Genomic DNA, 17,391 nt, shown 5'->3' with positions numbered 1-17,391 from the left:
AACAGAAGACACAACTCAGACCAGCTGACCGACACAGTCCTGCTCACATACCTGCAGCACAGGGCTGTTGTCAAAGTTGTAGGCACTGGGACGTCCCTCCAGCGTTGAGAAGGCCACATTGCCCCCGGTGAGAGGCGAGATGTCGCTGAACTCATCGGTGCAGAGCGCCTGCTGCTCGTCCTCCCCGGTGCGGATGAAGCCACGGTTGATTTTGTGGTAGGTGCTCTCACAGGACCCACTGTAGTACTGGTAGGGCACCCACGGGCCGTCCTCCTTCGTGCGCTTGTAGATGGCAAAGCTCTCGGGCCGGCTGGTGTGGAACTTGAGGCGCACGTACGTGATGTCAAAGGCTTTTCCTGTGGGGGAAGAGGACACACCTGTGAGAAAGACTCAAAACTGAGAAAGAATGGAAAGAGCTGCGCTGCATTTCTCTCTCTGGAGAAACATCTCCCAGCATTATGCAGAAAGATGAGCGTGTCCAGCAACACCAGAAGTATCTCTTCCAGTCTGGTATTGTATCTCTAAGCAAAGACAAGGTGAAGTAACTGTGAAAGCAGACTGAGGGCAGGCTGAACAGATAGATAGAGACCTACAAGCTTCTGTGCAACCAAACACATTTCAGAAGCTGCAATTCTCTTCCACATACATCCCTAACAGATGACAGACTACATGAGACCCATGAGTAGTTTGTGTGTACTTAAGCTAGGCCCAAGTTAATAATGACACTTGATGATATTTCTCCCAAATATACGCATGGGAGAAACAGTATTAACCAGAGAAGAGTAAGTCACACTGGCTTGTACCTCTGCTTCCTCCCTACATAGACAATACCTTAATCTCTTTTTACAGCTCACAAAGCACTTCCTCCAGCATTGAACCTACCAACTACAGCCTCTTCTACTCATTCCCTGGGAAAAACAAAATGAGGTTTAAGTTTCCCACACCACCTGACTAAAGTCACCAAGGCATTTTTCAGCTCAGAGTGCAATGATTTCCAAGCTACCCATGTTCTCCATCTCCTAGAAAAATGAAAGAAAATCCACCTCCTTGCCCTCTGTTCCCCTCCTAACTGGTCTGTGGCAATCAGCACATCATACTCTCTCATGATTCTTCTCCAGTAACTTGAGCATCTACCCCCAGGAACATAAACCAGCTGCCCAGGGGAGTCACATCCCTGAGAGAACCCATTAGAAGAAAAGGACCACAACACTCTTCAGCCACCTTCGTCTGTTATCCACACTGGCCAAGGGTTCCCAGGAGGAGGCCTACAGCTGTGTACCAGCTGTTCTTGCTCCACTTCAGCAAGCAGACTGTGTACAATTAGGACATCCTGGAGCATGTAGGGAGCTTGCTAAAACAACGTTGAGTTTGTTTGGAATAAAACCTCGGGTGTTTAGTCCCTGCCATGCTCTTTTTATGCTCCCACCACTTCCAAGAAAAACAGTGCTCTAAGCAGAACTTGCAGCCATCACTGGTTCTTTTGCTGATAAAAAAAAAAAAAAAAAAAGCTACTAGAAGAGTTTCAGCTGATTGAGAAACAGGTTTTTTCAACCTGCAAAAGTCACACAGATTTAACCTCAACTCGTAAAATGAATGAACTGTACCATGTTAAATTTTAACATAAGGCTTGGCACTTGCTGAAGTGTTCACCTCCTTCACACGTGAGAGCAGAGCAGAGGCACCATGGACCAAGAACAGAGTGTCCTCAAAGAGCACACGCACAACCCGACAGCCATGAATTAGGTCACGAACCACGGAGCTGCCCTGCAGGCCCCCAGTGATTAGGCCAGGGGCCAGCCTGCATTAGGCAAGTCACACCCAAAGCCTGTATGGCACAAGGGAGGAGCCAAAGGAGCAGGAAAAGCACAGCAAAGGGTCCAGAAACCAGGACACCTGAGAAAAATAAAGTAAAAATCAAGACATACAGCACCTGAAAAATTATATCCCCCAATGCGTTAGTTTGGCACAGCCTGGTTTTTGGTAGCAAGGGGGCCCACAGGGGTAGCTCCTGTGAGAAGCTGCTAGAAGCTTCCACCATGTCCAAGAGAGAGCCAATCTCTGATGGCTCTGGAGATGGACATGCTGGTGGCCCAGTCAGAGAGGTTGGTAATGCCTCTGTGATGACATATTGAAGAAGAAAATCAAAACAGCACCAACACAGTTTTTTTTTTCCAGGGCTGGCAAAGTGCCATTGCTGGGGGCCAGCCCTGGCGTGGCCCGTGGCAATGCACCACAGCCAACGCCGTCTCGGGGCAGCCCACACGAGCCCTGCCTGCCTGGCCACCCCCAGCCAGCCGTGCTGCAGGCAGAAGGGCAGGGGTGGCAGCTGCTCCTCCCGGTGACAGAGAGGCCTTAAACAGAGCCACAGCAGCCACCACTGCCTGCACAATGGCAATGGGGCTGCATGGCCAGCAGTGAAAACACGGCGAGCAACTCCCCGGCAAGATCTAGACAAGATCAACCTAGACAAGATCAACTTCTTGGCACTGCGAGATCTTATAACAATCTTTGAATCAGTGGAACTTGTTGACAATGGTACCTACAAGCAGCAGTTTTTCTTCTACTCAGAGAAGAGGAGGAAGTGAGGACATGTGAGGGAAAACAACACGGTGACACCAAGATCAGTGGGAAATAAATAGGGGAGAAGGTGCTTCAAGCATCAGAGCTGAGATTCCTCTGCAGGCCGCGGTGAGGACCATGGTGAAACAAACTGTCCCTTTGGAATGCCTGAAGTCCACAGGGGATGCAGAGATCCACTTGCAGCCCATGGGAAAAGTGATGGCAGGGAAAGTTGTGATCTAGCGGGAGATCGACTAGAGAAAGAGAGGGCCTTTGCTTCCAGAGATAGAGAGAAAAAGCCCTTGATTCCAAACTAGAGCAACCTATCCTTAAAAGACTGCACCCTGTGGACAAATGACCCATTGCCACAACAGTTTTGGGACAACTATTTGCCCATGGGAGGGACCTCACGGCATAGCAGAGAAAAGACTCCTCTTCCTGAGTGAAAACAAAAAGATCTCAAATGACAAACTGACTAAAACACCCATGCCCTGTCTTCCTGCACTGTTGGTAGGAAAGAAGGAGGGTCTGGGGGAAAACAGGTGCTTTAAAGGCTTCTTTTATCTCTCATCATCCTCCTCTCACTCTGTTAATAATAAATTTACTTTGTAACTTTTTTGTAACTATTGCCCTTAAAGTGTTTTCTCCCAGTCCTTATCTCAACTCATGATCCCTTTGTTAATTTTTTCCCCTCTCCTCTGCTCAGCTGTAACAAAAGTAAGTGAACTTTGTGGATATCTGGCATTTGGCCAGTATCAAACCATGACACCCAAGAATAGAAAAAGACCAATCTGGTGTTTAAACTACCCACCAAATAGTATTGTCTGTGTGTGACATACAGGACAGCTGGGACATTATACAGATACAAGCCCGGTGATACTTCCTACAAAATACCCTTTCCTATTTATATCATGTGTGCATGGATCATGGATGACCTAAGCACAAGACTGGAAGCCAGACATTCACAGTCATGGCCCTTGCTCAGTAGCAGCTCACTGTTGGTTTGAGGTTGATTATTTAATGAGATGTTCTTACACACAGAAGACAAGTGAGAAGCAAGCACCACCATTTAATGCCAAACTGCTTTCTTCCAAAGGATCAACACTCGGTACTACTTAGCTTAGGCATTCTCTCCTCTTCCTGCCCGATACAAGAGATGAATCTTGTTCCTGTGTACTTGGAGTGTTTTTCTCATGAACTGCAATAAAGGTAAGAAGCAGGCATCCTGTGTACAAATCAGACCCTCCCAACTTTCCTGTTTCTCTTACTACATGTACTTCTTCTCTTTGCCTCACTGAAGGCAAAATATTGAGGTAGGAACAAAGTGCACATGCAGGAACTCATGACAGACACAAGACAATAGGCTGGAGACACACAAACATCTTTTTCAGGTCCACGGTAAACAAACTCAGGATACATTTCACACCTTTTCCAGGTAAAAGGCAAGGGGCCCAGGAAGCAAATACTTCCTCCTTCTTCTGCAGGAATACCCCAGTGTGCTGACCTGCAACTTGGCAGCCTATCCCAGAACTTCACCAACATCTTGGATGGAGAGCAACTAAAAACCACAACTACTATCATAGTTTCATCACTAGTAAAAGTGTCATCAGCTTAATGAGAGAGCACACATGGTAAGATAAAGCAAAATATAATGCTGAAAGTCAGCCCTGGTGGGATTTCTTTGGGCAACTTTAATGACAAGTGAAAATAGGAAAACATCAGGCAAGAGCAGCCATTCCTTAAGTCAAGAGGGTATAAAAAATAAGCCAGAGACAACAATGAAAGTCACTTCATCAAACAGTGTCAGCTGAATTGTCAGGAATACCCTGCTCTTTTGAATTGGGGTGGTTAGTTTTCTACTAGTACTGCATTCCTCTGGTGTGAGGCAAAACCCCTGGTGTTCAGGCTTCATCAAGATGGGGAGGAAATGCTTCAAAAGAATCCTGGGAATGATGAGGGGGCTGAGCATGTGCTTTCACTCACACACACAACTTTCTGCCCTAGATGAAAGGCTGGGTCACAGGCTGCTTGCCCCAGAAAATAACTACTTTTTTCAATCTCCACTATAACTGAATTATGATCCCTGTTTCCTGACAAGGTCTCCTACTGCTCCTTGTGAAAGCCCCAGCTCAGCTAAAGGCACAGCACATGCCAACTGCACCCTGGGCAGCATGAAAACATTATCCCTGGGAACCCCTTCTGCTAAATGGCAAGGACCCTCCCTTTCTCATCTCCAGTTTTATGTGGCAGGCCAAGAAAATGCATTCAAACCCCTCCCAACTGAGCAACCGACATGAAAAAGGCATTTATGGCAGCTGGCAGTGTAACTCCTTGAGCAGTGCAGTTAATGGCATTAAAGAGGAATGCAGTTAATGCACAGAGACTGGCTGTGCAGTGCCTTGCTGGGTAAATACTGCTGGAACAATGGAGTTTACCCAAGACCAGCTGACACAGTGTAGAAATGTGTTTCCCCACTGTTCACACTGAACATAAATACTGTGCTTAACAGCCTGGCAGTTCTTTGAGGCTGCAGAGACTTTTTCTAGCAAAGATAAGCAGCCCAGGTTGCTTTCATGTCTTGCCGGGCTGAATAAACATATACAGATATTACGCTAAGAAATGGTGACAGCAATAACCAGGTGAAAGGCACTTTTAAACATTACGTTCAGAAGACAGAAAGACATTGTTCTCCTCTTCCTAGAAGCCAGTACTGACTTGGAGCTCAGTCTGGCTTAGAACTGTCTGACAGTGTCAACTGTCAGGTAGTATTTCCCCGTGTGTATTGAGAAGTGACAGATCTGTTTTGCAGGAAGAACTCCAGATGCTGGAATCAGTGACCATGAGCTCAGTGCTTCACAAGTACAACCTGATGTGTGTTTAAAGTATCCAGAGCTCAAAATCATGAGCCACACATTTAAAAAAATGCATCTTTTCTGAGGCATGGAGCTGTTCACCAGCAAGTGACAACATGACATGATAACCAGCTCCCTCTGACAATTGAGGATGACGAAAAAAACCACTTTAATCTTTTTCTCTACTGTAAGCAAGCACACATACAAGCTTTCAAGACAATATTGCAATTACAGATTCAAAGGAATGAGCAAGTCCTGTGCCCAGAGAGGCAGCAGAAAATGTTCAGCACTGTTTCATTCAGGGGACACTGCCCCGAACAACCTGCTCACACTGCTGGGCTTGGGCAGCTGTCATCAGCAATTACAGCCCTCCCTCAGCTGGGTCATCGCCAAATTCAGTATCCCAAGGTCCACCAGGAAATGTGCCACGCTAAAACCCATATAAGCCAATGCCATTTAGATCTTCAGAAACTCCTCCCTCTTCCCTGAAGTTAGGAATTCGTTCTACACACAAAAGACCTCCTTGTATTCAGGCCCCTCAGAACGGATGGATAATTTACACCAGGAAAACTGTCCCGCCAGCTGGCACGATGACTACAAGTGTTGAATTGTGAGCAGATGCCTGGGTGAGATAAGCCCAGAGGACACTCAGCCTCCTTCATTATCGGTCCACTTGAGTGCCCTGCACATGGGACTGGCACATGGAAAGAATCGATGCTACCTCTCCTGCATACAGCCACTGAGCTTTGCTGAGGGGAAAAATAATCCACCTGAGAAGACTGCATTGGGCAGACTACACTTTGCAGATTTGTTTTCTAGAAAATCCACTGGGCAGTAATGAAATGGTTAAACTTTACTGTTTCTCTTTTGGTTGGCTCCTGTTTCAAGGCAGCTTTTCTCACACAGGTACTTGCTGACAACCTATGTCTTAGGAAAGGTTAAAATAATTGAAAACAAACCCAGTAACAAATAGAGCCTACTTAGTACTTTTTGACTGGATTTCATTTCCATTTTGCAGTGAAGGGCAGAGAGCAATCAAATATAATTGGCATTTCTTTATGTCTTTTTCTTTGAACCTCTTTCCCAGGAAGATATGCCAGCTTTCCCAGCTACTAGACCGAAATGTGCTCCATCTCACTCTTATTCCTGCCTCAGCTCTGCCCTTCTTGAACCATCATCTCTCCTAGCACCCAACACAATGCTGGACCAGCCATGAGCAAAACAGACTGGCTCCAATTCTCCCAGACACACAGATCCCAGAACCTGACACAAGCAGTGTGTTCCCTGCAGGGGACAGAAACCTGGATGCCAGCAGACAGAGGCCAGCAAGTTCACAAGGTCTTCTTCAAGAGCAATTCCTGCATCTTGAGCCAACTGGCCACTCCAAGTTCTCAGCTATCTCAGTATTTTGTTCAGCCTCTCATGCTAGAAACCCTGCCAGAGCCTTCCCCCCTGGATCACAGGGGCAGCAAATGACAGGGCAGTATTTAAGGAGAATGAGTTGTCCCATCTAATGGGAATGAGATAGGATTTTTCAGCATGCAGATGGGTAACAAGAGCAGGACAGAGTTTATAAGGAGGGGAGGAGAGTGAGAAACGCTTGGAGACACTTGTTCTTTCAGAATAAAGTACTTTCATTAAACAACAACAGCCTGCAAGACACATAAGTGTTGAATTATATCGCTTGCATCACATATACATGAAAAAAACACACTTATAGACCAAAATCAAGAAAATTTTTAAGTTCTAGAGCAAATGTCCTTTTACAACTACAGCCTAGCTTTCTGAGAAAATTTGTAGGGGAGAAGGAAGATAAGAGCATTGGTACTGCCCAAGCAAATGGAATATCCAGCATTTGAAAAAGGAAAGTAAAGGATTTCCACTTTCTGAGGAACTCCACTAGGGAAATAACTCCATGCAGAAGCACAGACAACAGTTCTCACATTCTGAGCTGTGGCCTTTACAGGAACACAAACTAGTAATAATAAATCTTAGGTTTATTTTCTTGCCCTCACCTGAAGAGCCTCAAGATTTATGAGCATATATCATGAAGAAGAAAGGCCTGAAGGATTTTAACAGTCTCAAACCATGCCCTACCAAACCAAAGATTCTGGCATGTGGAGCTCCACAGACGGGTGCTGGGGTTTTAAAAAAGCCTGACAGAGACACAAACATGGATTGTTTTTTCTGGGAGCCCGTTCTAAGATGGGGACAGAGGAAGGAAATGTGTTTGGGACACTGGGGGAATGAGCACAGCCTGGAGCATGCTGGAATGAAGGCAAACTCCCACCACCCCATTAGATCATGCATTCTTCCAGCGTTCCCAAACAAAGGCACCATTGACTCCTGTGCGTGGGCGGCTCTGGACAGCAAAAGGCTGCCCAGTAAATTATTGCATGATAATCCAACATTGATAGGTCATTGAGGCTGCTTGTTTTAGTCATGTATCCAAAGAGGGGAGGCTTATTTCCCCCTGCTCTGGGCTGAAGGCAGCCTTGCGAAAAATGCATTTTTTTATTTGATCGCTTTTAAGTCAGTGTAAAAGTCAGAAAACCTTATCCATTAATTCAGTACAGCTTGATGCCTTATTTGTACAGCTTTGATGCAAAGATGTTAAGTCCATTTCCCAAAACAGCCAGCTGTGTTTATTCACTGGGGACTGGGAAGATCCCATGTCCAACACAAAAATCCTAGCTGCGCAGGAAGCCTCAAAGTCCTTTTTCAGCACAAATGATAAAAGCTCGTTTTAAAAAGGCCCTTTATGCTTGGCAAGCACAGCAGATCACAGATGATCAAAGATGCCATGGGCCATTTTGGGGAGGGCACCATCTCTTTCAGGTATCAGGACTGCAAAGCCGCCTCCTGCCACCAGTATCAGAACCAAAACAAGCTGGGTTGGTGTTACTGTGCGTTGGGATCCTTGGAAAGTTCATTTGCTTGTATCAAAGGTCCAGAAGTTCCTCCACAACCCATACACAATAGGGATGGGTGAAAACAGGTCACTCCCACAACTGAAGGAACACAGGAAAGTGGGAGTTTACTCTCACAAAACAGGAGTTTTACCCAAGAAAAGAAGAAAAAAAAAACCAGAAAAATTTATGTACGCAGAAAAGACAAAACTCGTCTTTTGCTTTTATTCTTGGCAGAAGAATGCAGTTATTACCTTCCTTTCATTACTGACAGTCCAATGACAACACCAACAGTGCATGCAGCAATAACAGCCCTTGAAAACTGACAATTCCCACCCATTCCATGAAACTGTGGGACCTTGGTGACCAAGCAAGATTACATTTTCTAAAGAGTTTTTCTCATGTTGGAGATACAACTACCATCCAGTAAAATCTGAAGAAAACAACTGCCAGTACCACAGCCCCACAAAGATCAGAGCTGGTGGCAGCAGCAGGCCACAGAAGATGCAGCAAAAGCTTTCCACTGAACTGGCCACTTTCCATCCTTGATCCTCAGCAACAAGGAAATGAATCTCTCATGAATGTGTCTTGTGTAAGACCACACCTCCAAAGGAATCACAAGAAAGCAACAAGTCTTACCCACTTTCAAGTCATTCTCATAGTTTTCTTAAAGATTTAAGAGTTTTTCTAAAACTTAAAGAGCAAATAATTTCAATAATTTCCCCTCAGAAATTTTAATGTGACAGTAGGAGGTGTTGGAGGAGTATTCCTGATGTTCAGCTCCAACTGCACCTTTTCACAGGTGGAGATGTGGGGGTGGAAGAATAGCTGAGAAGAAAGAGACTAAAAACTACTTTCAAACTCCAAAAGTTTAAATAGCTAAAGAAAACTGAGGTCACAACTTCTTTAAATATGGTATTTAGCCAATTGGCAAAAACACGATTTCCTGTAAAAAGAAAAAAGTCTGTTAGATTATAGTGCAGTACCTTGCAAGAAATGTAGTATCAGATAATCTGGTGAGAATTGTGAAACCATTTCTTTAAAGGACAACTAGATTTTACTGGCTTCTGAGGAGGAAAAAAAAAAGCATTCTGTGAATGTTGTTAGTGCAGGAATGTCAGCAGGTTTTCCTGAGCCTGTTTTCCTTCTGCATGCCCTCCCAGGAGCCTCACCCTTCTGCAGCTCAATGTCCTCCCCCTGCTCTTTCAACCAGCACACCTAAAGTCAAAGCATGTGATGCTTCAGTCTCAGAAGTTCAACAAACCCAGATGATCAGAGCCAAAGGTGTCCTGACCAAAGGCAGAATGAAGATTATTCTGTATGGTGCCCATATGTGTAGGTGAGGTGCCCCTGCTCCAGGCCCAGCCCTCCTGAAGGTGGGCACACCAGCTCCCACTGGAGCACTGCTGCTCCACCCAGTTCAATGGCTCCATCACTTATGATAATCAGCCACTGATTTCTATTAAATAACATTTTGAAGCCTTTCCCCCTGTCAAAAGGCAGCACTTTACCCACTCACCCCTGACCCACATGTGCTCACAGCCTGCAACAGCTAACACCTGGCTTTGCTCCTATCGGAATTAGATATCAAAAGCACACAGCTCATATTGTTGAGCTTAATTAAGAACAAATTAAGTGATATGTCTGTATACAATGAGTGCTCTAAGCAGCAGCAAGTTCAGCAGCTCTGGGAGTAACATGACCCTCCAGACTGACTCACATACTGCTGGCTGTACAGCCATGGAGAGGCCAGAAATGTTCTTCACACAGAATGTTGAATTCTTTGGAATTTTGATGTTTTACTCTCCCTTCAGCCTTTCCAACTCCCACTCACCAGCCCCGGATTTTTTTCAGACATAGGCCATAATTAACAGCACTGTTATTTGGGAATAATACTGTGGCTGTGAGCATCCATCACCTGGCCTGATACAGAATCAACAGCTTTCTTTTCTCAAGTATTTAAGTTTTGCCCTCTTCAGTAAACATTTAAGAAAACTGACTTTGCGCACATTTGAATCATGCTGTTTAACGCTGCAGTTTGTGTATCTCCTGCCTCTCCATCTTCCCCTCCTCCCAAGAGACTCCAGCAATGGATTTTAAGCAGCAGTTGACCTGCCTTCATGTTAACTTTTAATGCATTTTCAGTCAATTACAGGCTTATGCACAAGCTACCATTATTTATGAAACACAAATTGCAGCAATATCCATAGAGCCCATTTTCAACCACCCACACACAATGGTTTTATTTCTCAGCCTATTAAGCTGCAGAAGAAATTGGGATAAACAGACTTGACAAAACCATTGCTGGAGCGAGGTCATTTCCAAAACAAAGCTTGCCACTGAGTTATGTTTCAAATATGTTTTGGGAATTTATAAGCAAAGCTCTTCCAAATTTTTACTGAAGCAGAGAAGGAACTGCACTCCAGTTCCTGATTCCCACGTAACAGCCAGAATATGCCTTCAGCTTTGCCTCTGGAGAATAATTTGTACACACTGTCAGTGCTTGTGGAAGTCACAACACACAAGTGTGTGAGTTCATGTTCACCCACACATCCCATCTGGAGACACATGAAGGATAAAGTACTACTTAATGCAGTGGCTATTTCTGAGAAAAGAGTTTAGCCAAAAACCACAAGTACTCAAGAAGGCAGCATGGCTTAGCATGACGGGACAGAAGCAATTCTGTAAGATTATTTTGGAATATCATGAACAAAGAGAATAAAATTGGATGCTCCCTGCTGACCCTTTAAAGGTAATGCTAAGTCCAGACTTCTTGATACATCCAGCTGCAAGATCTGCAGCTCTTGATTTAATTGACAGATTAGAAGAGATGAAGATCTGCTTCACATCAGGCTCCAAAACACCTCAAGGTATCCACACCAGACCTTGATTTGGAAAGCTACCTATAGATCAAAATTCCTTCTACAGGCTAAAGGCTGCCCATCCAGGAACAGAGAAACTGTGAAAAAGAAAAAGAATGGGTACATGAACAGCCTTTCCTTACTGTTTTGCATGAGGCAGATTTCCAGATGGAGATATTACTTTGCTGCTTGTAAAGGACGGATTGAGAAGAGACCAACAGAGTTGCTGAAGTTGGACCAAACACTGCCTGGGATACTGCTGAGACAGTGTAACATCAAATGAGTTTCCTGGAAAAAGTGCTTTACTACATCAACCCCAGCAGATACAAGAAAATTAAACATTAATGCATTTAAAGACCTTCTGCAGGAACTTCTAATTTTCTGAGCTTATGTGGTGGTGTTGAAACTTGGGCCATACAGTGTGGTAGGAAGCTGAATGTTAGCGCCTGGTTCCCAGCGGCAGGAATGCAACGCGACCCTGGGAATTCCAGATGTGCAATTAATTCACCTTGTTAGCAGCAGAGCAGTGAGGCAGCTGTGCTGCCAAGAACAGGCTGAGCAGCCTGGTGGGAGCTATGCAGAGAAATGCATTTCATGCCCAGATGGTTCAGAGCCTCCCAACAAACACCGAGGACCATCGTGCACACGGCAGGACAAACTCCACATCCCTGAGCACGTGCCACAGCTTGTTGGACCACACCACGCCCTCCCCAGTCCTGCACACGTTCTTCAAGCAGAACATCAGGCAGGGATTTCCGTAGCACTGCACTGCCCAGAACAGGGTCATTGCACAGAAAGTGAGTTTAACCACCTGCACCGAATGCCAAGTGGTGAGATTTTCTTCAGGCACACTACACTGCTGTGAAGCCAAAGGAACTTCACCAGAGGGAAGATATTTTTCTCAGGAGAAAAACTTTAAAATTCCTTTTCTTATTACTACTGCTAAGAACATTCATTTAAAAGAATGCTGAATCCCTAGGTGATGGAAAAGCTTTATTTGAACGTAGATGACAACTCTCATAACTCAGTAATGTAAAATATCATGCATTAAAACTTTGTTTTAATGTAATTTTGAAAAGTAATTTGTTGCCCATCAGTAGAAGCCCACAAAATAGGGCTAAATCAAATTCTTCTTCGCTCTCCTTTCAGAGTCCTTAGTTTGCATGCTGACACTTTTGATAGTATTTTTTAGGGAAAGAAACAGACACTTAGTCCCATCTGTAAAGCCTCTGCCTTTGTGAACTATTAAACAACACACTGCTCTCAAGGCTTTGTTTTTACTAAATTGTTAAATTTAGTGGTAAGTCAAACCCAAACCAACCTACCTGTGGTCCTTCAATCTACAGGCACCCCAAGAAAGATGAAGAGCATCACATTCTTCAATCTACTGCTGAGGCTCAGCAATGAGGGTTTAGCTTTTCCAAAAGCTCAGCCTTCCAAGGCTCCACAGTATTCCATGTCTCTGTTCCTCTTCACCTGCCTAGACAGGTACCTAACTCAGGAGTCACAGAAAGCTACTACCACACAACCCCAAATGTTAATCTTCACAGTATCACTTCAAAAAAAGATGTGTAGAACAGTGCAATAGAAATGGAGGAAAATCCAAAAGATATCTAACAGCGTCAATTCTAGAGGTTTGCTTCCTTGATGGTCCAATCAGGTAATTATTTTTTAAAGTTCATTAACTTTATTAACAGTAAACTTCTGATTTCAACTGAATATCAGTCCTTATCCTCAAAGCAATTAATAGGGCAAAATTTGCATTCATAGGCAAAAAACCTTAAGAGCTAATTTTTAAACCCTTAAGAGTAGCACACATCAGCCATAGTAGAGAGCTGTCTTCTTTTGGCACAATGCATTTCATGTTGGGTGTCTACTTCAATGACATAAAATGTAGAGCCTAAACAGGAGATTCATCAGTTGCAAGAGCCACTGAAAGGAAAAAATGAGTCAAACCCAGGGTCTGTCCATGTAAAGGCAATGCTGTGAATACAGTGGACCAGTGGTGAAAGGATCTTGGTTCACCACAAACACATGCAACAATGACTCTTCCTTCTACCCTCAAACTTTTCCTTATAGAACTCCACACTAAATTAAAAGTGAAAAGCCTTGTTTTACTTCAGTTTGAAAAGAAGACTTGCTAGAGATTAAGATCCTATGAAGGACTCCTGAAATGCAAGGCAGCAGATGGACACAAGACAAGAAGAAGAAATACTAATGACTGCCAAGATCCAAGTGGGTAAAGCAAGACATTTGCAACCACTCACCCAAAATAACATTGAACTCCCAGTTTTGGTAAAACAGAAGGAGTGGGGTGAGAAGGGAGTCCTGGGAGCAGAGGAATTAATAACACAGGGCTTCCTATGTGTCAGCTTCTTGGTTGAGTTTTAGGAGAGAAATCTTGCATCTTTTCAACTCCACAACAAGAATATCTTCAGAGTCACATCTGACTGCAGAATCCAAAAGCTGTGAGAGATGATGCTTGAATCCCAGCTCCCTCTTTGGCTGAATTTTTCCCTAACTCTAAAAATAACTGTCATTATTGTGGAGAGCTTCTTCCTTCTACCCATTCAAGCAGAAGAGCAAAGGATTCAGAAACTATGCAAGACATGACAGGGCACAGACCAAATTCTTAGGTGAGTGTTACTTGCATAGGGCAATGCATTCCAGCAAGAGGAACACAGCTGTTTGCAAAGAGTCAGCTAACAGCCATGCCTGCCTGAGTCACTGCAAATAACTCCATAAGCCTCTCAGGGGCACTGTCAGGAAAAAAGCTTTAACATACAAAGTTATGCAGCAATATCAGATAGAGCAGCCTCCCTCTGGATGAGTAAACGGACAGTGATAACCTTCTTGGATGTCTCACTCCTCCAAAGACTTGGAGAGCAGTTTTACTGAATGGATTTGTTACCAGTTTCCAAAAAAGAAGGCTTCAAGTACTTCAAATGCATGGACAAGTTGTATGCTTAGATTTCCCTCCACCAAGGTGTGATGACCCTGTATTTGCTGTAGATTATTTGTATTACTATTAAAAAAAACAAAACAAAACAAAAAAAGTATTTTACCTCAAAAAGCCTTTTCATAAAATAAATATTCTCTTTTACAAGTCAGGAAAAAAAAGTAATTTTTAAGCTCACTCAACACTTCCACTACCAGCACACAGTACCACTCAATACTTGCTGAATTTTCTTAACATACACACAAAAAGACTCAAGTATAGTCTAGTTTAACTTCAGGTCTCCCTACACAAGGCAATGCAAAGAAAAGCACTGCTATTAAAAGAAAAAAGAAGCTCTGGGCCCATGATTAGATACACTAGATTTCACACAAATAACAAGAAGAAAGCCTTATATCAATACCAGCAATGATTTAATCACTTCCAGATCACATTGTTTTACTTTTACAAGAAATTATTTGAACTTTTATTGCAATTACTTTTGGCAATCTAAGGATAGCAGTAAAAAGTTAATTTTCAGTCCACTAAAACCAAGCAATTAACATTTCTTTCAACAAGAGCATAGAGAGATCCAGATCTGCACTGCTGATTTCTGAAGGACAGTGATGATGGTGGAGATGAAGGACAAGAAGTTGATAGTGTTGACAATTTAGCAGGGGGCATTTTCCTGGAATAGCTGATTTTGCTGAGGATAAGGGAACAGCTTTCCATATACTTCACAGAGCAGTATCACTCTGGTAAAATACTGCTAGACTAAGCAGAGCTTACTCTGGAAAACAAGGGAAGAGACCTTCAGGGAGTTTTAGGATGCATTCATGCTTAACCTCCTACCTCTCACTTCAGCTCCAAGAGTGGAAATTATCTAGACCCCTAAGTATGTAAATATGAGTGGGGGGAAAAAAAATCATAAAAAAACCCAAGAAATATCGAAGTCTGAGAGAGTGCAGCTAAAAATTTGTACACAAAGTATTTTTCATCCATGTCAAGGTCACTGATAAAGAAATATGTTACTATGCTGATTACACACTGCTTCATTTCCTCCTGTATAAGTGAGCTGGTCACCTAACCAGGTCTGTTTACTTTTCATGCTGTGTTCTCTTGCAGAAAGACAAGGCAGCTGGACAGATTGGCTTCTTAAGTACATTTCAATCTCCCAGGAACATTAAGTACACAAATTATTCACTGCTTCATTAACCAAGTGACTAGATAGTAACAGCTTGCAAATTTAAACCACATTGTCCAACATGAGCATATCCTCCTCCAGACTTGCTGGTTGAAAAGTAATCTATGCTCCCCCAGCTCATTCTCCCACAGCTCCTGAGAAAACACAGCCAGGCTGTTCCCAGCCTTTTCACGAACACACCAATAAGCTCTGGAAGTAAGATGAACTTCAGCAGATAAATCCGTGAGCATGAAGATGCAGAGGAAAATCATTGTGCTGTCTAGCTGCAGTCATATATTGCAGTGCAATTCAGAAAATAATTGTAATTGTTGGGTTTTTGTAATTAGCTCTTCTCAAGATTCAACTCATTCTCTCCAAAACACACTGAGCTTCCAAGGTCACTCTGACACAGACACTTTTACAACTGAAAAAGGTGGATTTGCTAAGCAAAGTTTTCCTAAATATTTCTATCTCTATAGCAAACAAATATGAAGCTGTGCCAATTCTATTTGCACAGGATAGTTTCCACATAGTGTTTAAATTAGCATTAAACTAAAAAAAAATACTAGTAAATCCTGGTTATAAGATCTCCAATCTTGTTCTCCAGGACTGGGTGGATGCTGAGTTCCAGCACAGAGAGGAAACTCACAGCTCCCCCTTTTCTCACACTGCTATTAAATCCTTTTATAAGCAACTAATTCACCCAGCTCCCACTTCTGAGTCTAACAATGAAGCGCTCCAACAGCTCTTTGGATAATCCCTCAAGCCTAATATCCGCCACTAGCCACAGATCTTAAAAGTGCACTCAAATGAAACATCATTCAGGAGGGGGGAAAAAAGTACCTTCAAACCTATGTAAAAGGAAATTATAAACCAGCAAAAGCTTTATAAAGAACTTGCAGGCAAAGTGCTCGTTTAATCTTTGGTCTTCTCAGACAAATCACTGCCACTTCTCAAGACAGTCACCATTCTCCCAGAGGGAAAGCATTAAAAAATTAGGAAGAAACGAATACAATTCAGGTTTGCAGTGTGGTTCAGAGGCAGAAGCCTCATGTCCTGCATTCATCTGAATCTGCAAGCCCAAGAAGGGCTTCCAAATCCACTCAGACACACCACATCTGCTCCCTTTTGATCACTCACAGTCTGGACAGCCCAATCCAGCACAAACTGTACTAACATTCTTGGTTTTCCTCCTGTTTACCCCTTAAACTTGCAGCTGCAGTGGGAAGTCTCTCCTCCTCACAGCAGCCCCACTGGGCCACAAGCTGCAGAACAGCACGTAGAGTAAATCCAGCATCTCCGCTCCCACGTGTCAGCTCCAAAGCCACAGCTCACCCCACCCCACTGAGCACCACATGCAAAACTTCCCAGCCAAGGGTCCAGAGAGCAGGGCCACATTTGACAGGGCAACTGCCAAGTGCCATGAGCAACAGAGAAATCCCTTGTCCTTCAAATCTGATTAAATTAAAGAGGTGTCACCATAAAGGACATGCCCCATCCCTGTTCTGCACAAGAGAAGCACTTGCTTTTTCCCTTTTCCTCTTGCTTCAGCTTGCAGGCCCTTATCAAACATGCAGGGAGTTGAAGCCAATTCCAGCTACGGATCAGGGACAGGAAAACAGCCAGTGCTGCAGTCAGAGTGTGCTCCAGACTTGCACATTCGCCATGAGGAGTGCAGAACAGCCAAGAGAAATTTCTGTCTTTGACCACATGGCCATCTCCTTTCAGAAGTGTTTATAGGGGGTAGTGGTGGTCACTTTTTTACTCCCAAAAAACATCAGCAGGACTTCATGTTCATTCAAGCACTTTATGTTTAACATCAGGGCACTATCCAGCAAATCACAGCATCATGCTGCTGGCTTAACAGTTGGAGCACTTCACTGTCTTAAGATGTTCTGCTCCTTTCAGTGAGTTACCATCCACTCCATCCCAATTTCAGAAAAAAGGTAGGAAGGAGTTTTGAGACTGTATAGGTACATACAGTCTCTCAGAAAAAATCAGTCCCAAGAGGTTTAACTGATACTCCAAGTGAAGTCAGCAGAGTTCAAATGATCTACAGCAGGGGTCCATGGGCAATAAGGTATTCTGCACC

The 17,391-nt window shown here is 43.7% G+C and overlaps 1 protein-coding gene across 1 annotated transcript in view; it reads right to left on the bottom strand.

Annotated features, from left to right (window-relative positions):
• LAMC1 (laminin subunit gamma 1) overlaps positions 1-17,391 on the bottom strand; it is a 67,444-nt gene that overhangs the window by 23,772 nt on the left and 26,281 nt on the right. Inside the window, exon 2 of the mRNA XM_041479560.1 lies at positions 52-356. Coding sequence (XP_041335494.1) covers positions 52-356 — 305 coding nt within the window. The remainder of the gene's footprint in view (positions 1-51; positions 357-17,391) is intronic.

Source organism: Pyrgilauda ruficollis, unplaced genomic scaffold (assembly GCF_017590135.1).
Source record: "Pyrgilauda ruficollis isolate IOZ18807 unplaced genomic scaffold, ASM1759013v1 scaffold49, whole genome shotgun sequence".
NCBI lineage: Eukaryota > Metazoa > Chordata > Aves > Passeriformes > Passeridae > Pyrgilauda > Pyrgilauda ruficollis.
This window is presented reverse-complemented; position numbering and strand designations above follow the sequence as displayed.